Source organism: Tachysurus vachellii, chromosome 7, assembly GCF_030014155.1.
Source record: "Tachysurus vachellii isolate PV-2020 chromosome 7, HZAU_Pvac_v1, whole genome shotgun sequence".
Lineage (NCBI taxonomy): Eukaryota > Metazoa > Chordata > Actinopteri > Siluriformes > Bagridae > Tachysurus > Tachysurus vachellii.
The window spans coordinates 14,771,122-14,794,088 of record NC_083466.1 but is presented as its reverse complement, the minus strand read 5'-3'; the positions used below and the strand labels follow the sequence as shown (position 1 = coordinate 14,794,088).

Here is a 22,967-nt window from a genome sequence, read left to right as displayed (position 1 = left end):
AATCATAGGTTGATGTATCCATATACAAAAATTTCCATCTAACAGCAGTGGTGTGGGTAGAAACAGACCCAGCAGAAACATTGGAAGACTAACGTGTGTGTCTGTCTCTGTGTGTGTGTCTGTCTGTCTGTGTGTGTCTGTCTGTCTGTGTAAAAAGATGAGCAAAAAAAAAAAAAAAACTTATCCTTGCTGCTGAGCAGCTGATATGTCTGATACTGAACATACTGGCCTATTTCTGTTTGTGCACAGTTGGCAAGTTGATACAGCAGTTAACATTCTTGGCTATGATAACTTGCCCCTAGGTGTGAGTGAGGTTTATTATGTATGTGCTTGACACCTTAAGCTGTGCGTTCTCTTACAGATAGGTATGCTACCTGAGAAAATGGCCTCTGAGTTTATTATTGAGTCATGACGCTGGGTGTCAGCCTCAGTCTGCACTGAGCTCGGTGTTGTTGTGGTCCGAGGCGGCAGGAGCTGATCTGAGGTGATGTTTCCCGCCCCTCCACTGCGCGGCGGCCGGCCATGTTGCGTCGCCGTTGTTCCGGTATTCCGCACTTTATTCACCAGCCCGAACCTCCGCTGTTCTTACTCGCTAAAGGAAGAAAACGACTTTAGCGGTGCGAATAATGGATTTTTCTTTTTCAACCCAGCGACTTTGGACGTTACCCTGAATAGTAAATAGTTTGCTGCGTAGCCTGTAGGTTGTGTTGTTTTAATAAGTAACGACTGTACTCAGATCTGTGCGGACTGTGGAGGAATCTTTGAGTTTGGTGGATTCGGCTGTCTGAAGGCTGGATGGATGGAAGGCTAGCTAACAGCTGCTAGTGTTCGTCTCTATCGGCTTAGCTGCTACACCGCTGTAGCTCGTCTCTTACGTTGGGTTTAATCATCTCCACAAGCGTTAACGTTGTGTTTTTCCACCGGTATCGGTTTCGTTTGTAGTCGCTCTGATTTGTTTGTGTGTGTTTATTCCGCCTCGATAGGTGAGCTAGCAGGCTAGCTAACGTATTACCTGATCCCAGGTCGGTATCACATACTTCATTTTAAACGTTCATTTACCAGGAAAAGATTTACATATACATATATATATATATATTTAAAAAAAAACTTTTTTACATTTGTTTTTATTTTTATTTTTATTTTTTCAATAACGGGTACTTTAATGGTGTTGGCATGTTGATTTTCTTCAGACGTTCTGAAGTTACCCAGCAAGCATTCAGTCAGATTTCCTTCTGGTATCTAGGCTATAAATCTAACCAGCTATCTCGGTAAAGTTCACGTGATACACGTTCGTCTGTCATTTTTAAAAAGAATATATATATCAGTCGGTTATTTAAAGAGTCGTTTGTTTTATTAACCCCCTGTACTGTTGACATGGAAACGTATTCGTAACTAATGTGAGGTTTGACTTGTTGATTTGTGTCTGCGTGGCTAGCTAGCGTTAGCTAGCGTTAGCTGCCTCTTACACATCCCTGGCTGAGGAAAACACAATAAAAAATCTGTCAGATAGAGTCATTAAATGTGAGGTTGAATCCTTTCCGGAATCGTTTCTGAAAACTCCTCACAAATGTCAACCCGGAATCAAGGATTAGGAGTCATCGAGCATTCTTCTGGACAGGTGAGACATGTTTTTATATATATTTATATATAAACGTCTGTAAAAGAGGTGCCATATCATATCAGTGTTGATGTTTCCTAAAATGTATTTAAAGATGAATATGAAACAAGGCGAATAAAAAAGTCTTTCTGGCTTGTTGACACATCATTAAACAGTGAAGCAGGTTTTAGTCATCTCATTTTAATCTCTAGTCATGTAACAAGGTCATAAAACTGAAAAGATCTCTCAACATTTCCTGCGTGGAGTTTGAACTACAGGAAGAAGGTTGAGAATTTTTCTTCTCAGTGATTACTAACATTAATACACCTGAGTGTATAGTGTCTAATGAGAGGTATGGTGTATCAGAGCACAGTGATTTAATGAAACAAGAGCTGCAGGCTTTTTTTTTTCTTCTTCTTCCTTTCTCTCTTCTCCCTGCCTTATTTCCTGGAATCCCACACAAGAAGCTCTCACTCCTACTGAAACTAAGTCTTGAGCGTCTGCTTTCAGAGGTTCAGGGTGAGAATGATGAGTCAGCGGTGTTAATCATGCCACTGATACGTGGGTGAGCCTCAGCTCCATAAGAACCCTGAACTAACGTGGCAGCCATCTCGGGCTGATGTGCCGTACTTTATCGTTGAAGAGTTCACACCTGAATCACACGTGACCTTGTGTTTGAACAGGTTTGAACGTGTGCCTAGAAATCAGAATGAAATTCACACTGAATTTACATTTGATTTTGTCTTTTTATTTTTTTCATTTTTATCCGAGTAGTGAAATGTATTATGTTTTGATTCTATGCACTAGTTAAAAATGACAGTATTAGTACCGTTGACCCGTTGTGGAAAGTGTGCATGTGATTTGTTTGTTTTTTCACTTCCGCTATAACAAGACTGATATAATCAAAATTCACCTGTAGCCCATTTGTCAGATTTCAGTTCGTACGTGATGATAAAATGCTGGTGTTTTTCATTTTATTTTTCGAATCCATTCACCCACCAGCTCTGTTTTGGTGGTTTGACAGTTGCACATTTATCAAAAAAAACTAAAATGACACTCCGAATATTGTCAGTCATCCAAGATTTTTGATGTCTGGTTTATTATATAATAATGTGAATAATGTTGCTAACGGGTAAGAGACGTTTATATTCACTAGTTTAGACTGTACATAATAAAGGAGTAAAGCGTCACACTTCTGAATTGAAAGAAATCTTTTGACGAATGTATGCAGTTGATCACAGACACACACACACACACACACACACACACTGTAATATCCTGCCTTTCTAGTTTCAGGTCAGATGTAGGGAGTGGAAATACATTCTATGTTCTATACATTCTACATTCAAAAGTGTGTCGACACCTGACCATCACACCCATATGCGCTTGCTGAACATCTCATTCCAGATTTAGTCATTACTTTGCTGTAATAATAACCTACAATCTTCAGGGGTGCCTTTCCACTAGATTCTGGCTGCTGGAGTTCTTCCACTTGAACAGTGTCAAACCTTTATATCTTTGTCGTTCAGTTTGTGCACAAGTTTGTATTGTCATGCTCCTTAGTTCCATTGAAAGGAAACTGTAATGACAGTTCGACATCATTGTGTACTTCTGACTTTGAGGTTGAAGTGGCTGGAATATTTTATGACTCTTCCAAATGCTTTTCTGTGGGTGCTTAACAAGTCCCGCAAACAGCACTGCTGATTCTATAAGTGTCAGATGACATTTTAGCTATGATGATGTTTATAAAAGGTCAGAATCAAACAGCTTTAATTTGGTTAATCACATTTTATTGGCTACCAGCTGCTATGGTATTAATCAGGATCATGAATTCTCCCCATAGATCTGGGTTTAGAGTAAGATGTCATTGCTGCTGTATTACTAGCATGTTATTTTATTGTTTTAACTATAAAATAAATTTCTGTATTTCAATGTTAATATAGCAAGCTTGCTTTATGGTGCTGTGTGTGTCTCACACTTATTGATATAATCGTACAACTCTTGCGGTGATTATATTTAGTATATTTCCTAGTATATTTATTAATTCATATTCGTTCTGAACTGTAGCAGTTTGTATAGGTCAGGAACTCTAAATCGGAACAGATTGTGTCAGTCGACAGTGAGAATGTGAAAAGCGTTATTACATAGGACAAATAGGAACCAGGCAGATAAGTGCAGCTGATCTTCTTAATGGAGGTTAAACTCATTTTAGCAGATTTTTAGCATGAATACTTATTCAGTGGAAAAGTGAAGAACTAGCTCAATCACATGTAAAACAGGTGGGGTGCAACTCTAAAACCTTGAAGAATTCACACTCAGTGTTTATGGTTTTATGCTAATACCAATAACCAGAAAGCAACTTTGGTAACATTTAGTCTCAAGTTGTTTTATGATGTTCTACAGTTTGAGATATATCTATTCAAAATGTACTTAGAAATTGTGTGATGAAAAGAACAATCTTTCTTTAAGATAACTGCTCCTACTGTATTTTTGTGCGGAAAACACAAATCTGATTGGTTGATGTATAAGAAGTTGTATAAACTTGCTTTAGACTAGTCATGTCCCCAGAAGTGTAGCAATTCTTGTTAACACTACATTGATTATTGTCAGGGGAGAAGAAAACAATCCTTCATAATAAGATGCTCCTGAGCTGCTGTTTACTGCCCTGATAGTCGTGTAATCATAATTCCCAGTGGGCATTGTGTCAGGGGTGACAAATCAGAATTGATGGGAAATCTTTAAACATGCCTCAGACACCAGCTAAACTAAATAAAGCGTTGGACCCTGTTATTAGAAGGTTTTTCATGCCATTCGGTTTTCATTTAGATATGATATTGAGATTATGTAAACTCACTGCAAACCCAGAGAGCGAAAATACACATTGGGTAAAGGCGATAGTTTTGGTTTCTAAATTCTTCTAGTGTGATAGTTTGCGTCTATCTGCATCGGAGATCGAGCTGCGCATTTACGAGGCTGACGGATGCAAACTAACCAAGCAGCAAGCTGTAAGAGTACAGTGGAACAACCGAGAGGTTTTGCTCTTTCACCTTAGCAGTCCAAGAGTGTGGCGTCATATTGGTGTGCACAATAATGTATTTATCATCATAATGCACGTGGAATATTGAGGAAACACGGCAGAGATGGCACATTTCTGTATTAAAAACATTGTCAGATTAGGCTTCATATTTGCTGTGTATTGTGTGGTTTGGGACACAACCTTGAATGCTCTCTGACTTTGGGTACTCATGACTGAGATTAAGCAGCAGATTGTCAAGCAGTGCAGTGCATCACAAATTCTGCTGGTAGCTTTCTTCTTTATTTTAACAAGAAAGGGTGACACTTTAACATTTCACAACCTTCCACCCAACTGCTTTTTGCTGTCTAAACACAGCTATCAGTGTTTTATACCACATGTCAATACAAGCTGAACATATCAGTCACTGATGATTAAAGTCAAGATTTATCACCTCCTTCCTTTGTATGTCAGCTGAACTTAGATCAACCACTAGAGTCATGCTTAACATTCATTTTTGTATTGTCATAGTCGATTAGATGAAAGCCTGGATATTGCCAAATAGGTCACATTATGATACATACTGCATGTGTCATGTCCCGTTGTGACAGTATTACGGTAAGGTTAGGATCATCACGGTTGACGATAAGAAAAAATTATTAAATCGGAAGGATACTGCCAAATTTATACAAACGAAATTTAATTGAAAGCCTACTAGGAACGAGTAACTTGAATTTAACACACCTTTTTTGTTTATTGCTGACTTTTCCAATAGAGCTGATATTTCAGTATATTTTCAGTATAAAAAATAATAATAATTCCAGCTCATCATCTTATAATTTACAACATTTATTTTCTGATTATAATTTACAATACTGAAATATTAAGTAAAGCTAGATAATAAGGATAATTATGCACAATTCAAAGTTATTTATTAAAATTATATGATTATATCAACATCTACTTCACCACAAAACCTCAACACAGCAAAGCATAGAATCTTTTAATCTGTTTATTATTAGGCTTCGTGGATCGTCTGCCACAAGTCTGTGTGAACGAGCAGTCACTATGAGAATGATGATGTATTAGAACATTAATTAACGCTATCTTTTATATCCGATTGCTTATAGGAAGTGAATACACAGTTTCGGATTTGAGACCGAGATCTGGCTCAAGCAGAGACGTATCAAAGCAAACAAGCTAAAGTATGCCAGCGGTGATAAACTGATCTTTTTATTCACACAGTGTTGCATATCTTTGTAAATTAAACTAATCACAGCTTTTAATCGTGTAGAGGCTTTTCTTTGTTTTATTTCTTTGTTTGTTTGATGGCATGAGCTATAGTGTGCCTTAGCTTACATGCAGTGATGTGTTCTGTGACTTGTGCGAATACCACAGACCTGCGCCGGAATAAACACTCTCAAAAATATGTTGTGTTTTCAAAAAGCGTTATTCTTGCGAAGCTTTGTGTACAGCGATGTAATTTTAATGAATGCATTTGTGGTATGTCAGACAAGTCAGAGTGCATCCACACATTTAACACGTTTACACTGTTTGTTTTGTTACTGTTGATGCGTGATAAATACTGCAGTAAATTTTGGTATTCTTTATGTTCTTGGTCCTAGCAAACTAAATGTTTCACACTGGTATTGTGGAAATGTCTAAATGATGTTTTTGGTGTATGACCCACATCTGTGATCTATATAGGGGCTGAATTGTTATAGTAAAAACAACTAAAATGACCACTGTACTGTTATACAGCATGAAGGAATACTTGTTCGAGTCAACAGACTGACCTGTGCTGTCCTTGGCAGAGGCTTCTATGTGGCTCATGATTTTTATAATGTCAATCAAAATAAACGCTGACCAGGTGATCGCTGATGGTTTGGAGTAGAAGTTATTAGCTGTAAATCTCTTTATTTCTCTGCCCTGTGGATGAGAGAAAGCGTGTGTGTGTATGTGCTAGACAAAGTAACACATTTAATACACAATCACTTTATAGAAACTATAGCCTGATACAAACAGCCATAGAATAAAAAAACTGGTTCCAATAAAATGTGTCCATTTTGCGAATGGATGATGAAAGCACACCTGTGTGTGAGTGTGTGAGTGTGTGAGTGTGTGAGTGTGTGAGTGTGTGAGTGTGTGAGTGTGTGAGTGTGTGAGTGTGTGAGTGTGTGAGTGTGTGTGCGAGCAGAACTAATTGAAATCTGGTAGCTGTGGAACAAACAGCTAGAGCTTTAGCTTTTGACACCAGTGAGAACTTTTGGTATTTCAGTGCTAAGCTAACACGGCCTCAGCCTCTACGGCGTATTCAAGTGTAGCTCGAGGAGTCCACATTCACTTTAACCAGCTTCTGGCAGGCAGTCCAGCAGCTCAGAAGTACATGCTAATTTGCATACTTTACTCAACCACATACGCACACGCCCCTCTGTACCAAGGTCAAAATGAAACACAGTATGTGGTTAAGGTTGGTACACTACTCAGTGAAAAGAAAGACACACAACAAATAAATATCTGTGTTTTGTGTAGGTAATGCCCAGTGCGGTATACAGTAGAAGCTTTTGTATTATTTAGGTCTGCAGACAGATGGGTTACTTTTATAGTATGAGGAAGTGCTGATCAGTTCGTCTTATCTTTCTAAGCTTTAGGGTTTAGATGAACGCAGTGATTCTCACCTGTGATGATCTTTGCAGTAGAAAACTAAGTTTTCATTATGAAAGCTCAGATTGTAGCTTACTTGCTAATTTCATAATGTCTTCACTGGAATCTGTGTCTATCTTAAAAAAAAATCTCAGAAACAAGTGTTTATTTGTAGCGAATGATTAGCGTAGACATTTTTGAGTGAGTAAATGAACAAGCCTTTCCAGTTGATCTGGGTGTGAAATAACCTGGAGGGTGTGCCGAGGCTTTCTCGCTCCCTGCACGTGACGTCAGCTGCAGTTTTGAATGTGCGTGTGTGTGTATACGTATCAGAGAGCTGTGTCGAAGCCTGTATTGCAGGTTGTTGAGAGATCATTGTAGGACTACCTCTTTCCTGAACATTTGACTAGAACACAAATTGTTGTTTAAGCAAATTTGTAATGGAGGATTAAATAAAGCCTTTATTCTTCATTTTATTTTAATCTATTACATATGTTTTATTACCTCTGTCCTACATACACAGTGTTTCTTCTGTTTCGTTAAAAAAGATTTTAGATGCGCTAAAATGCCTAAATATCTTGGCTCATTCAGACATGTGAAGAGTTTTCAGTTTAGTCCATATTGCGAACATGCATCCAAGCAACACGCATTTAGTTCGGGTTTCTTTTTTACTTTTTTTTTAGTTTAGTTATCTTTCAGTGGAACGACATAAAACACCAGTCTACCTAGATGTATAATTTGAGAGCTTGAGGCAAAAAAATGCCCACAACTGTTTACAGCCAGTTGTGGTTGTTATCTTGACAAAACCTAGTGACAGTAAGATAGTAGTAGTGGTGATCTGTCAACACCTCACATTGTACATTCACTATATATGATCAAAGGTATGTGGGCTCCTGATTATCACACTCATGATAAGTTTTTCCTCAAACTGTTTCCACGTAGTTAGAAACTCAAAATTCTATTGCTGTAGCATTAAGATATTCCAGCAGGTCAATGCCCTGTGCACAAAACAAGCTTCGTGAAGTTATGGTTTGCCAAGGTTGGAATTGAAAAACTAGCACCTTTGGGATGAACTGGGGATGTGGAAGTGCGTAGTGGCTAAGGTGGTGGTTTACCACCTACCAGAGTATGTTGCGAGTTCAAAAGCACACCAGGCCTTCTCAGCCAACATCATGGCTTAGAAAACATGAACACAAATTCCCACATCCACATTCCCAGGTTCTAGTGGAAAGCCTTCTCAGAAGAGTGGAGCTTATTACAACAGCACTATGGGACTATGTCAGGAATGCAGTGTTCAACAGATTCACATGGGAGTGATGGTCAGGTGTCCACAATTTTATCAGTGAATGTCTAACTATGGGTAGGAATCTCGGTGTGTTCGATTAGTTGATTTGCTCGGCACTGTTCTGTATTTTACAGTGTGTATTTGAATAAGCAGCTCCAGCCTCCGTCTCTATAACAAGGGTCCGTCATCTCAGGACACCACAGATCTAATCCCAAGGCCACTATCACCTGTTAGATCTCTGCCTAAACCACAAATTGATAATGTTTTGTAATACAGTGGGCCGTGTTATTGCCTCACAGCTTGCAGACTGTGTGGGTTTCTTTAGGGTTTTTATTTATTGTTTTTTTTAAACAGAATCATGAAGGTAGTGGATTGGCTATGCTAAATTGTACCTAGATGTAAGAGCATTTCTAAATGTTTGTGCATGGTACCCTGCGACTACCACTACACTGTCCAGGATAAAGTGGTGTGCCAGTGTCTAACTTCTGTAATGATATTTTACTTGCTAGCTATTTTGTTTAGCTATCTTTAGGAACCTTTTCATTTCTGTTATTTTGCTATTTAGCTTGTAGCTCGATGGTAGTAGCATGCCAACATCATTGTCATTCACTCGTATGAAAATAAACATGACTACACTGTGTACACGTAAACAGTCTTAACTGTTTTATGTTGTCCTGTGGTATTGTCTGTCCATAATGTCAGGTTTGTTTGGGAGCCGTTGACAGTTTGCTGAAAGAGGAGGAGATAAAAAGAGGTGGAAGAGGTGTGAACAGAGAGGGGGAGAGAGAGAAGGTGGGAAGGTGCCTAGAACAGAACGAAGGTCCAGCTGATGTCTATTTGTGTTGCTGATTTGTCACAAGACTCAGTTGGAAATAAAGACTGGTATTATACTCCATCTCATTACCTTCACACCTTGCTGCATGTTCCTCAGTCTGTTCATCCAGATATTCATCCATCCATCCATCCATCCATCCATTGTGTTTCTCACTTCACTCTTGCATGCCGTCGCTGTGAGGCAATCAGCCATCAACCCGTACCAATCGTTTGGATTTAACATAACGTTTTGATTCTTCTTATTTTTCTCAGTATCTGACACATCAGCATGTTGTTGGCGACTGCATGTTTCAGTGGTCACACCGAAAACTTGTTTGTGAGTAGGTGGTGTTTTTATTTTTAATACTGCATCTTCGTGACTGTAGATGTGTGTGTGTGTGTGTGTGTGAGAGAGTGAGAGAGAGAGCACAAGAATGTGAGGGCACTAAATTTGTGTATTCTCTACCTGTGTGACTATGAGGTACTGATAATGGTGAAAGGAACATGAGTGTATGAACGGCTGATTCTTTAACAACGTAAAGAAAAGAGAACATTTCAAAAGGACTGCTGCAGTGAACAGCAGATCTCCATGGCAACACAGCAATCAAAAACAAGAGCCTTTTTTGGTAAGGAAATGGTAGATTGTTTTATTTTTATATATATATATATATATATATATATATATATATATATATATATATATATATATATATATATATGTATGTATGTATGTATGTGTGTGTGTGTGTGTGTGTGTGTGTGTGTGTGTGTGTATATATATACATATATATAAATAAATAAAAAATGGGGAGGGTGCATGATTGTGTGAATGAGTGTGTGTGTGAATGAGTGTGTGTGTGAATGAGTGTGTGTGTGAATGAGTGTGTGTGTGAATGAGTGTGTGTGAATGAGTGTGTGTGAATGAGTGTGTGAATAAATGTGTGTGTGTGTGTGTGTGTGTGTGTGTGCAGCTGTTTGTGACTATATCAGGTTTCTTAGGATTTGTGCCAAAACTCGTGAACACTAATATTTTCTCAGAAGCAGTTTGTGAGAAGGTCCGTCTACGCTAAAACGGCAGTCCACGCACGATATAGTGACATGCTGTTTTCTGGAAGAGTACATTGTAACATCACCATAGCAACAGTGTCACAGCACATCCCAGCTTTTGCAGGCTTAACTCTGACATACAGTAAGGTACTGTAAACCTGGTGTCCAAGCTCAGTCCAGATCAGAAATAAAGACTCCTGATCCCATGACAGTAAAAGAGCAGTTCACTCATGCACATGCAGAGTAAAAAGGAAGACAACACTAATTTTGTGTCTGTGTGAGTCAGTGTGAGTCAGTTTGAGTGTACTATCTGGATGATGTAATGGTAGTTCCACCCATACCAGGCTGCTTTTGTATCGGCTGTGTGAGGTCATGCCCACACACACACACACACACACACCTTATGACAAGGTCTACAATCTAAACACCTACTATGTACACTAAATTTTACAGCATGTGTGAGGTAGAGATGACCTTTGAAGCTCGAGTCCTTCCCTTTGTGCCGGTCAGCATCTCTTTCCATGCCTTTGCCCTCATTCTGAACATACACACTCCAAAACATAAGCGTGAATGTGCACACATTTTGATCACTGTAACTGTCACACTTATCATAAGATCTGCTAAACTAGCATAATGTGAGAGAGTTTAAAATTGAGTACAGTCTGTACGGTTGCACACTTTTCAAGTGCCCATTTGTGTGATGTCAGGATGTTACGTGTGCTCTCTGGACGTATGTTAGTCTTGAAGGTAGCACAACATCTGATATTGAATACTGAAATGCAATGCTTTATACAGTGATTAGACATAGCATTAAACCACTGAGATGTGAAGTGAATAACCTTTGATTATATCATTCTAGTGGTACCTGTTAAGGGGTGGGTTTTAATAGGCAGCAAGTGAACAGTCAATTTGTGTAGATGATGTGCTGGAAGTAGGAAAAATGGGCATGCGTAAGAATCAGAGCGAATTTAAGTGTGTCTGACTTTTGGTCAGAGCATCTCCAAAATGGCAGGTTTTGTAGGGTGTTCCCAGTATGCAGTGGTTAGTACATACCAAAAGTGGTCTAAGGAAGGACAACTGGTTAACCAGCAAAAAGTGCATGTGCATTGCTTGCCTGGGGAAGAGATGGCACCAATGCAAGCTGGCAGAGGCAGTGTGATCCTCTGGGCAACGTTATGCCAGGAAACTTTAGGTCTTGGTATTCATGTGGATGCTACTTTAAAACCCACAACATACCTAAACATTGTTGCAGAACATCATTTAAATTTCCAGCATTTGGCAGACACCCTTATCCAGTGCGACTTACATTTTAGTCTCATTTTTATTCAACTGAGCAATTGAGGGTTAAGGGCCTTGCTCAGGGGCTCAGCAGTGGCAGCTTTGTGGACCTGGGATTCGAGAACACAACTTTCCGATCAGTATTCCAGCAACTTAACCACTAGGGTACCACGTCTTAAAAATTGTTCAGGAATGGTTTGAGCAACATGACAAAAAGTTCTCAATCCGATCAAATGTCTGTGGGATGTGTTTTATAAACAAAGTCTCATCCATGGAGGACTTGCATCTTAAAGGACTTACAGGATCCACTGCTATCGTCTTTGTAGCAGACACCACAGCACACCTTCAGAGGTCTTGTGCCTCGACAGGTCAGAGCTGCTTTATGGCTGATCGGTGTATGTTACATTAATGTGAGGTAGTTACACAAAATATGAACGTGGGTGCATCTTCACTCTGACTGTATCTAGGTAGATTCATGTGGCTGTGAGATCTCAAACTTTAGTTTTGTGAGCCAATAGAAACCAAGTATGCGGGACTTTTGTCTCTTTGATCAGTAAAACAAATATGAAGGGTTTGTTGTTATTATGAGTAGTTGTCACACAAGTTGTTTGTCTTGATGTGTTCTTACAGTTGTTTAGCACACACTATAAACACAACAAATTTTCTCTCTCTGCATCCTAGGATTTTCATATGACTCATTTTGGCAACACTAAAGAAGCTTACATTTTATTGGAAAGTGGATTACTGGCCCAGCACTCGTTTACATTTCTTTTTTACCTATGCCACAATTATATTAAAATCTCTGAAATACTTACCAGTGTAGAATTAGGATGTGAAATTTTTAAAGTGAAATTTTAACTCTGCTCAAGGAACAAGAGACATTGTCGTCCCCCCAAGAAAAAAAAAACCCGGGTCAATATAAATTACAAGACATTATGTCTAAATAGGAAATATTTCCACACACCATCTGCATCACTGCCTGCTGTATGCCCTGACATGACGACTGATGATGGGGTCGCTTACAAAAAGACACTTCATTTTATGTATTCACTGCTAAAATCTCTATAGAGGTTTGTGTTTTTACATGGCAAATGTTTGACAGACAAAATGGGCAAATCCATTAATACCCAGGAGCTGATTTTACAGAGTAATTGAGTTTTGTGACCTGGACACTTAATGTCAAAGTCTTGAACACAGGCTGTATTGTGTCTCTCATGTCTTAGGTCATATGTATGTTTGTGTCCAAATGTGAGGTGATTTAATGCTCAAAAGAAGTTTACTGAACCAGCCCTACATTCATAAGCACTCGTTTTACATCCAATGTGTGGAAAGCTGCTTCATGCACACTAAGCTTGTATCATCAGGTTAATAAACTTCATTAGCATTTCAGTACAGACAAGATGCACAATTTATTCAGTCACTCATAGTGAGAAAGCACAAGATGATGCACTGCAGTCCAGATAAACGATACCCTGAAGCTGAACACAGACCCAAGGCACTCCGGTGAACTTGGCGATATTGTATTGTGTGTGGAATATGCTGTCCTGTTAGGCATCTTAATGCTGATTAAGACCTTACTGACACACTGTGACTGGTCTTATATACTAAAAATATATTGTTATAAATTATAAAAATCTTATGATTATACCATAAAATTTGTTAAAATGTTATGATGTAGTAACTCTTAATAACTTTCATTTCTCTATTATCTTAAATTATAGTTTAAATCACTTTAACCAGTTCTGTGATCCTTAGCAGACAGGCTATAGGAAGTAAACACTCCACATGCAAATTTGTAAACTATTGTATATATGGAAAAACATTAGCAAGACTGTTCTAAAAAGTTTATTTTAACGTTTTTGTTTATGCAGCTAAACTGTACGTGTTTCCAATGATTAAGCTTGATACAAAAGGGCGTTTGTAGTACTTCCCGTACTGATGTGTACACATGAGAAGTTGACACTTTTCCCCTCTGTGTGTGTCTTTGTGTACAAGTGTGTGTGTGTGTACATGTGTGTACATATACGTGTGTACACGTGTGTACATGTGTCTGTGTTCATGTGTACGTGTGTGTGTGTGTACAGTACATGTGTACGTGTATTCATGTGTGAGTGTGTGTACGTGTGTGAGTGTGTGTACATGTCTGTGTGTTTGTGTGCACGTGTGTGTGTGTGTGTGGGGCTGAGCTTTTTTATCGAGCTGTGTCCCTAACCAGCTTCACCTGTCTGCCTAGCTTAAACACACACCTAGAAACTGCAACTCTATCTTGCTTTGTTACTGTGTAATTTTGTCCTCAGGAGGTATGTCGTATTTTTCCATGAATGCTGACATGCTCAGGAAATATTATTTATACCATTATTATTTATTATTTCCACTGCCATGTGAACTTTGATTTATCTAAGTACTGGCATTGAGGTTGAATATCCTTATTGCCGAGGAATACAGTTGTTGAGCCGGAACACATATGTGGTGCTGCAAATTGTGTAGGCTACTTATTTGTCAAACAAACAGAATCGTCCTGAACACGTCTCGGGCTGGAGTCACTTCTCTGCCCAACAGCAATCCTCAGTATTATTGTGATGAGTAATGAGAGTGGGGAGAGCGGAGGTTTAGAGAACATACATACTCGAGTAGCACAACGCCAAATACCCTCAAAATATTGACCTAACTTTTGAACTTATCTGTCCGTTTATGAATGTGTGGATTTACGCAAATACCGGATAAGAAATTAAAAATGAAGCTAAATATCAGCAACCAGAGATCCTTAGTTTATGGTTCTACCTCAAGCCTTGGTTTCTAAAACCCAAATGCCTTTTTTTATAGGAAGTAAATACTCCACCTGTAGAAAATCACCTGTGGAGAATGTGTAATCACGCTGATCATCTGTATCATCCACATGTTTTGCTGGCTAAATTTCCATTTTATTATGCAATAATATTTTAAGACTTTATTGTCCCCTTTAGAGCGTGTAAGCACTTTTCTTTGTTTTAATGATGTAACAGTGCAGATGCATTGTGGATTTTGACAGACGGTATCTGATTTCCCAACAGAAGTGATTAGTCATGTCTGTTTTACTCCAGCATGTAGCCATCTCCATTGATTCATTGTGTGACAAAAGCACAATTATTTATACATCTAAGTTCTCTATACATTTAGTCTTTTACCACTGCAATTGTTAAACTGGCTCCTTACGCAACATAATCTTTTCAGGCAGACAGCCAAGGCAAGATGGATAATTTAAACAGAAATATTTCCACATATATTTAGGGAAATATATTTGTGGTTACTTGATACTGCTCGTCACGCAAGGTGATCCCATGCATAAATTCAAGGTCAGAATAATGTGTAACTGAGACACGCCTCTGTTTTTAGCAAACTCTGACAGATGCAACTCCTGCGCAACTGTCTGAGAAGTGCTCAAGTCCATGGTTATATCTCAGGTCTGAAGAACACTCATGCAGAATTGCCTCACTGCACATGCTTTGAGGTCAAAGAAAGTTTGCGCCATAGTCCACATACACTGGAAGTGGAAATCAGTGCATTATGAATTATAACAAGTGTTTGTCTTGTTCCTCCTCAGACCCCCGTAGACCCCAAAGCAGGAGGACGTGCAAGTATGTCACGAAGCCGCAACCCCAATGTGACGGGGGACGATCACCCGCACGTTGGAAACTATCGCCTGCTCAAAACCATCGGCAAAGGCAACTTTGCAAAAGTTAAACTGGCCAAACATATCCTCACTGAGAAAGAGGTAACTAGATTTTCAGTTTATCTGATTTGTCTCTGTTTGGCCCCCAACCGAAGCAGATCCTTCCCTCTCTGCCTCTGTCTCTTTCTCTCTCTCTCTCTCTCTCTCTCTCTCTCTCTCTCTCTCTCTCTCTCTTTCTTTTTCTCTCTCTGTGTGTGTCTCTCTCTCTCTCTGTCTCTCTCTCTCTGTCTCTCTCTCTGTCTCTCTCTCTCTGTCTCTCTCTCTCTGTCTCTCTCTCTCTGTCTCTCTCTCTCTCTCTCTCTCTCTCTCTCTCTCTCTCTCTCTCTCTTTCTCTCTCTCTCTCTCTTTTTGTGTAAATTTATGGCTTATGTCCTGTTTTTTTCTGTCCCCTTTCTGTGTTTTAGGTGGCAGTGAAAATCATTGACAAGACCCAGCTCAATTCTTCCAGTCTTCAAAAAGTGAGTCTTCTTTTAATTACATTAAGAGTATGTATGACTTCAGTCAGTGAGCGAAAAGCCTCTTTAGTTTTTTCATACATTTTTTTTTTAAAGATGCATCTACACCACGTGCCAGAATTATTTTAGACTGAAGTGGGTTTAGCATGCTGTATGTCTATGCGTAATGAAGTATTGCCTAGATGGTGTTAAATATCTCTGTGTTCTTTCTGCCCTCAGCTCTTCCGAGAAGTGCGAATCATGAAGCTATTAAACCATCCAAATATAGGTGAGGAAAGAGAATATGAAGAATCTGCTGTTCTGCATAGTTGTGTTGATATCTTTATTTAAAATGGACATCAATCTGGTTAATTGGATGCTACTTTATGTATAAAAGGAAGCTCATGGAGCACCTTGATGTAGAAGATGATCACTGGGCTATAGTGAGGCCTCATAAAATGTGCAGGATAAAAGCTGAAGCTGCAGAAGAAGGAAAGACGAATCAGCTCTAATTCTATCAGTTACCATTACAGTGAGGCCCAGTGGCATCACTTCATATTCATCTCCACTGCCTCTGTTTCACAGAAGCTAGTACATGTTTTTTAAATACTCTTTCAGCACTGATGCAGTGGGCGATTGCTGGTTTTGGCAAGGTTTATTTAGAGCAAGATGAGGGCAGTTTTAGCTATGTTTTTAAATTCTGCTAACAGGTCATTTGCCAACTGCATCTGGAATTACACATTCTGTTTTTGTGCTTTTTTTGTTTCCCATTATGTAATTATAAACACTTAAAAGTGCACAATGGACATTGATGTCAAGTGAGAATGTCTGGTGAAAGGTTGCGGTTCAGTTCATTCCAAAGATGATTAATGGGGTTGAGGTCAGGTTTCTGTGCAGGACACTCAATTTCTTCCACCCCATGTCCTCATGCAGTGTGCTTTGTGCTCAGTGGCATTGTCATGCTGGAAATTTTACTGTGGTTTACAAATAATGCATAGTTGCCAACTACGTATCAACAGTTTAAGATAAGATAAGATATTCCTTTTATTCGCCCCACAATGGGGAAATTTCTCTGTTACAGCAGCAAAAAATATATAAAAAGAATAAAGACCTAATATAATAAACAGTATATACAAAAACAAAAATGTATAAAATGAGTAGTGGTTACACTGAAGACATATTGCACACAGGTAATATTGCACATACAGGAATCCATGCAGTTTTTCCCTAACACACAACCCAAATGCAGTAACACTCAATTTTTGTAACTGTCCTTCATTTTCATCCTGTTCTCTGTTGGTTGCCTTTGGGTTGCCAAAAGCCAAGATAACTCTTACATAAATCTCTCTTCTCCTGACATGATTTGACAGCTGATAATCCTCTCTCCTGCCCCTATCCCCTTTCCCTCTCTCTAGTCAAGTTATTCGAGGTGATCGAGACAGAGAAGACACTATATTTGGTTATGGAGTATGCTAGCGGAGGTAAGGAGACCATTCAGTATTTTGTACACTGTAGGTCTGAGCTACTGAGCTGAGTGTGATTCATTTTCTCAAATTGTGCTGTTCTAACAAACTAGAAAGCAGAACAGTGCTTTGACTCAGTAACGGCATCCCGTGTACTTAATAAATATTTGGCAGTTGACCTGAATTTTAGAACAAATCTCTTTAAAGTGAAAACTCTCTGGATCCCTATCATTTGTCATTTTCATTGCTTTTTCTCAACCTCATGCCATCTTCCTGTCTCTTTTCTTCACTTCCACCATCTAGGCGAGGTTTTTGATTACCTTGTTGCTCATGGAAGGATGAAAGAAAAGGAGGCTCGTGCCAAATTCCGACAGGTATGTGCATGATCTGTTTATATGTAGTCTAAACATTCATATGTATTGACTTGCAAAATATGTTTCGTCTGCTTGGTGTATCTGTTGACGATATAAAATTTAATCCTGTCATGATCTATGTTGTATTTGTAAATGGCAGACTTGATTTTAACACCTGACTAGAGCTAGAGCTGAGCAGGATAGCGCTTCAAAACTGGCTTTATCATTTGTGTTTTGAACTCATCGTCAGTGACCAATTGCGATCACATTGTGACCAGAGGTGTTGCCAAATATACCCAAAGTACCCTTACACAAGCCACAATTAGCTTTATATAGCTTTATAATCCACCCTAATTATTGCAAGGAGTTTTTTAAATCCTAGAAATGTTGAAATAAATATATATATATATATATATATATATATACACACACACACATATATATATATATATATATATATATATATATATATATATATATATATATATATATATATATATATATATATATATGTGTGTGTGTATGTATGTATGTATATATATATATATATATATATATATATATATATATATATATATATATGTGTGTGTGTGTGTGTGTGTGTATATATATATATATAGTAGCTATACACTTATAGACAAAATGCAGTCATAAAACTGTTTAAAAACTGGATATGGGATTGGGATATTTAGGGATAGGATTGTCTCATCGTTATACATCATAAATTATGAATAGCTCTGAGAATAAGTTGTCAGTCAATTCATTGACACAGATCATACAGTGACGAGCAACACTTTGTTTCTAAAATCTAACTGGCTTGCCATGTCTGGGGCTGTTGTAAAGTACTTGATATTAGCACACCTGTGACCACAATAACCCAGTTCTGTAGTAATGCAACAGGTTTGAAACGATGTTATTACATTGTTTTTGTTGATGTGGTGACTCAGTGTCGTGCTTTACAATGATTTTAATTGCGTTACAAATCTGGTACACTGGTGTCTGTGTAGTCTTTTGATGATGTCAGAGATTCATCAGGATTCATTAGCATTCTTATTACAAATGTAACGTGGCCACGTGTTCCAGACGCCTCTCCAAGTGCTTTGAGTCATCAGACAACAAGACCTCATTCTAGTGCTGTCTTTTTGTGAACTGATCTCTTGAGATGGATGTTAATAGCAAGTCTGCCTAGATTAATAATGTACTCTTAGACACAGGTTAAGCTTGCTGTATGTAGAGGTTATATGGAAAGTGCACAAGTATTATTTTCCTTGTTTTTTTCCTTGTGTTACTTATCTCTCTCTCTCTCTCTCTCTCTCTCTCTCTCTCTCTCTCTCTCCTTTGTATTTGTCTGTGTATTTGTCTAGATTGTTTCTGCTGTACAGTACTGCCACCAGAAGTGTATTGTACACAGGGACTTGAAGGTAACTACACATCTATCACTGCTTAGCGTGTGTGCTTGGTCTTTCAAGGTTTATATGTGCATGCAGTTACACAACAGGACAAGAGCAGGGTCATCGCTGCATTTTAATGTCCATTTGTTCCAGAAAAGCTTTTTGCGTTCTTGCGTCTTTACGTATGCCTAACCCTGACATGAATTAATCAGAACATAAGTGCATGTATGTGTTCACTTCAATACAGTCATCTACGAACTGCCCCAGTTTCACACATTCTTTGTTAGACTTTCTCTCTCTCTCTTTCTACAGTTAAAGCACAGTAACACTGTACAAAGTTAACACCGTGAACTCATGTCTGTTTTATAGACTCCTGGTCACCCATACACACACTGTTCCCATGGCGATGCCCCACCCCATCCTTTACTCTTCATTAGTGTATAGGTGCAGAACCTTGTCACTCTGACCTTTGAGCTCTAGAGTTAATCTCCATGGTAGCGTTATTTTTTTCACAGGAGTGCGTTCAATGTTAGATTAATAAGCCCTACATGCATGCCTGTGCTCAAGAACGGTCTACAATTTTGCGTTAATATTGTAGTAGCTTCGTCACTTAGAATGCTGAGTTTCCAGGTTTTAGTCTGACGGATACATGGATATGGCTCCTGAATGTAGAATGCCTTCATTATCAGAATGTGTACTGGCGTTGTTGTTGGTTTATTTTAATATTTAATTACCTGTAAAGGTTAATGAACAGAATTTTTTTTTTTACCTCATGGAAGAACAAATGGTCTTTGGCCTTTACATGTAAAAAAGGATTTTCATCCTGCTGATAAACTTGAGTCGAGTTGGTGCCATAAAGTAATATACAGGAAATAAGAATTGAAATCTTAAATATATATGTGTGTATATATATACACCTTTTTACAGTGTAGTTCTTGCTTAGTTCATAATACATTAAAATGGTGAACTGGGTCATAACTTTGGTTTTTCAACTATTTAACATTATCAGTATTTCAATCAATTTTCCTGTTTAGCAATAATAAAATAGGCAATGAGTGAGTGAGTAAATGTCTTTGTGTCTGGTGTGTGTGTCCGTGTGTGTGTGTCTGTGTGTGAGCACCTTGACTGTTGTGTGGAGTTCATGGCGTGACTGCAGACGTGTGTTTGTGTGGGTGGTCTTGTGTGCATGTGTAATGTGTAAGTTAGTTGATGTCAGCCGGCTAATATTTAACTGTGCCAGCCAAGCCCAGTTAGCACCCTGTATCTGTTGCTAGGCAATGCAGGCTTCCAACTTGGCTAAAGTTGGTGGATAAACATTTGAATGGCAGCACAGAGAGTGCTCATGCATTTCAACAACACCCCATACGCAGACACGTGTCTACATGGATGCGAGACCTTATAAAGTCTATTTGAAGCGACCAGAGAGAGAGAGTGCAGTGGAAAAAAGCAAAGAAAGAGCATGCAAATGTTGCTTCTATTGCAAGACTGTGTTCCATTTTAGTTTGTTCTTGCTGATTTTAGCTGACTCATGTTCATCTAGCAGAGGAGGGTAAATATAAGGCTAAAGTATAATAATAGAATACTTTAATACATTTTTCTGATGCGTGATGGTTTTCCTTGTGTCGTAATTTTACTGGAATTTTCCTAGCAGTACAGTATTACAGTAAAACAAACTAAGAAGTCTAATTTAAATTCTGAATTTTTAAATTATTGACAAAGTTTTTAATGAGGAAAAGGTCTGTGTGCAATAAAACAGTTGATAAAAAAATAATTATTAACATTTATTCCATAACTGGCAGTGAGTAACAATGGGGTTATAAAAACTGGCCTTGTCTGTCATGAAGATTTTCTGTTGAGAGTCTGGAACCAGCAAGCAACATTTGACAGCTTTGTTGGTTCATTTAATACTTTAGATGTTTAAAACTTTCTTAACATACATAGTGTAATTTTGTTCGTGGTACACATGCTCCTTTCATATAGTAATCTTGACATGTTGTTACCATTGAACATTTACCAGAGACCTGAGAGTTTTCCTGTCTCTTTCCTCCTCTGCCACACAGGCTGAAAACCTTTTGCTAGATGCAGATATGAACATCAAGATAGCAGACTTTGGTTTCAGCAACGAGTTTACCGTGGGAAATAAGCTGGACACGTTCTGCGGCAGTCCCCCTTATGCTGCTCCTGAGCTCTTTCAAGGCAAGAAATATGACGGACCCGAGGTGGATGTCTGGAGCTTGGGGGTCATCCTATACACACTGGTCAGCGGCTCCCTGCCCTTTGACGGACAGAACCTGAAAGTAAGAGATAGGGAGGGATGACAAAGAGTGATGGGTTACAGAGATGTTTAAATAGATTGTTGGGTGAAAAACCTTTCATCTGTTCATCATTTCTCACTTCCTCACTTGGAGACTGACTCTTGTGCCTGACTCTTAATCTCTCTCCTCCCTTTTACCATCTCTGTCTCTCTCTCCCACAGGAGCTTAGAGAACGTGTATTGAGGGGGAAGTATAGGATTCCCTTCTACATGTCCACGGACTGTGAGAATCTACTGAAGAAATTCCTTATTCTCAACCCAACCAAGAGAGGCAGTCTGGAGGTGCTTTTATTTTTGAGACACGTTTTAAGTGCTTTATCTGTTTCTACATGAATCATTTAATTAAATGGAATCAGATACAACGCATTAATTTACTAATATCAAAGCCCATTAATGTCCAACTATGAATTTAAAGAGCAAATCTTTATTCTATTTTGCTATGAAAACAGATTTGAATCTCAGCGTTTACATTGTGGACATTATACATTAATGTACCTGAACACATCACTGTCTTTAAATACACATAAAACATGTTCTAATACAATTGTACATAAACAAACCATAAATGACAAACCATCTGTATTCGCAGCAGATTTGATTTGATAATTCTACTTCTATAATAAATGTGAAGTTTATGAATGGATTATGGATTATAGTATAGTGTAGCAGAAACAGTGTTACACTTTATAACAGGATAAAGCATTAAAACATGCATGTGTATTATATAATTGTTAATCAGTGTGCTTCCTCTCTCCCACTCTCCCTCCCTCCCTCTATCTCTTTTCTTTCTGTATTGTTCAAAGCAGCAGATCATGAAGGACCGCTGGATGAATGTGGGTCATGAGGAGGAGGAATTAAAACCCTACACAGAGCCCCAGCCTGACTACAAAGACCCCAAGAGAACAAGTAGGGTTGTGTGTGTGTGTGTGAGAAAGGGATGGAAATATGAGAGGGAAATTAAACAAAACGGTAGAAGGTGTTCGTGTATAGATTTGTCACTAACATAACATCTTATTTCACATAGATATCATGCTGCAAATTGGCTATACACAAGAGGAAATTCAGGATTCACTTGTGAAACAAAAATATGACGAAATTATGGCGACTTACCTGCTGCTTGACTATCGGAACTCTGAGGTACTCCGATTTATAAGCACTCTTCAGTTCCTGGCACATGCAAAAGCTATTTAGTTTCTTGTTTTAACTTGTCTCTAAAAAATCTCTCACATTTTGATGACTCAGCTTGATGAGGGTGTCAACATGTTGATCAAACCGCGACCAGGAAGTGACCTCACAAACAGTAATGCACCTTCTCCACCTCACAAGGTACAACGCAGCGTTTCCTCTACTCAGAAACCACGAAGGACCACAGACCAGGGTGAGATATAGAAATAGAAGGAAAATTGTAATAACAAGAAACTTAATTTAATCCAGATCTTGAGATTGCTTTTCTTTTATGCAATGTTTCTCTAGTCTCATACTCTAAAAGGCCTCAGGGGGATAACAAGTACACAGCTGAAGATGCAGGCCGGAAAGGGTCCAGTAGCTCGACCAAAGTGCCACCAAGCCCTATCGTCCCAGGAGACAACAAAAAGAGCTCCACACCCTCCACTGTAAGTATGAATGG

General features: G+C 38.6%; 1 protein-coding gene across 9 annotated transcripts in view; it reads left to right on the top strand.

Annotated features, from left to right (window-relative positions):
- The first annotated feature begins 501 nt into the window (after positions 1 to 501).
- The window catches only part of mark2b (MAP/microtubule affinity-regulating kinase 2b), a 34,493-nt gene continuing 12,027 nt past the window's right edge, over positions 502 to 22,967 (top strand). For 4 of the 9 annotated variants that reach the window (XM_060874543.1, XM_060874544.1, XM_060874540.1 and 1 more), the window contains exons 1-13: positions 505 to 1,618; positions 15,257 to 15,427; positions 15,790 to 15,843; positions 16,060 to 16,108; positions 17,235 to 17,300; positions 17,586 to 17,656; positions 19,000 to 19,056; positions 21,087 to 21,323; positions 21,503 to 21,622; positions 22,147 to 22,246; positions 22,365 to 22,477; positions 22,583 to 22,718; positions 22,814 to 22,953. In XM_060874543.1, the coding sequence (XP_060730526.1) occupies positions 1,568 to 1,618; positions 15,257 to 15,427; positions 15,790 to 15,843; positions 16,060 to 16,108; positions 17,235 to 17,300; positions 17,586 to 17,656; positions 19,000 to 19,056; positions 21,087 to 21,323; positions 21,503 to 21,622; positions 22,147 to 22,246; positions 22,365 to 22,477; positions 22,583 to 22,718; positions 22,814 to 22,953 (1,365 nt within the window). In that variant the 5' untranslated portion in view covers positions 505 to 1,567. Of the gene's footprint in view, positions 1,619 to 15,256; positions 15,428 to 15,789; positions 15,844 to 16,059; positions 16,109 to 17,234; positions 17,301 to 17,585; positions 17,657 to 18,999; positions 19,057 to 21,086; positions 21,324 to 21,502; positions 21,623 to 22,146; positions 22,247 to 22,364; positions 22,478 to 22,582; positions 22,719 to 22,813; positions 22,954 to 22,967 lie in introns of all 9 variants that reach the window. The other 5 variants (XM_060874547.1, XM_060874546.1, XM_060874545.1 and 2 more) reach the window with 3 other exon arrangements.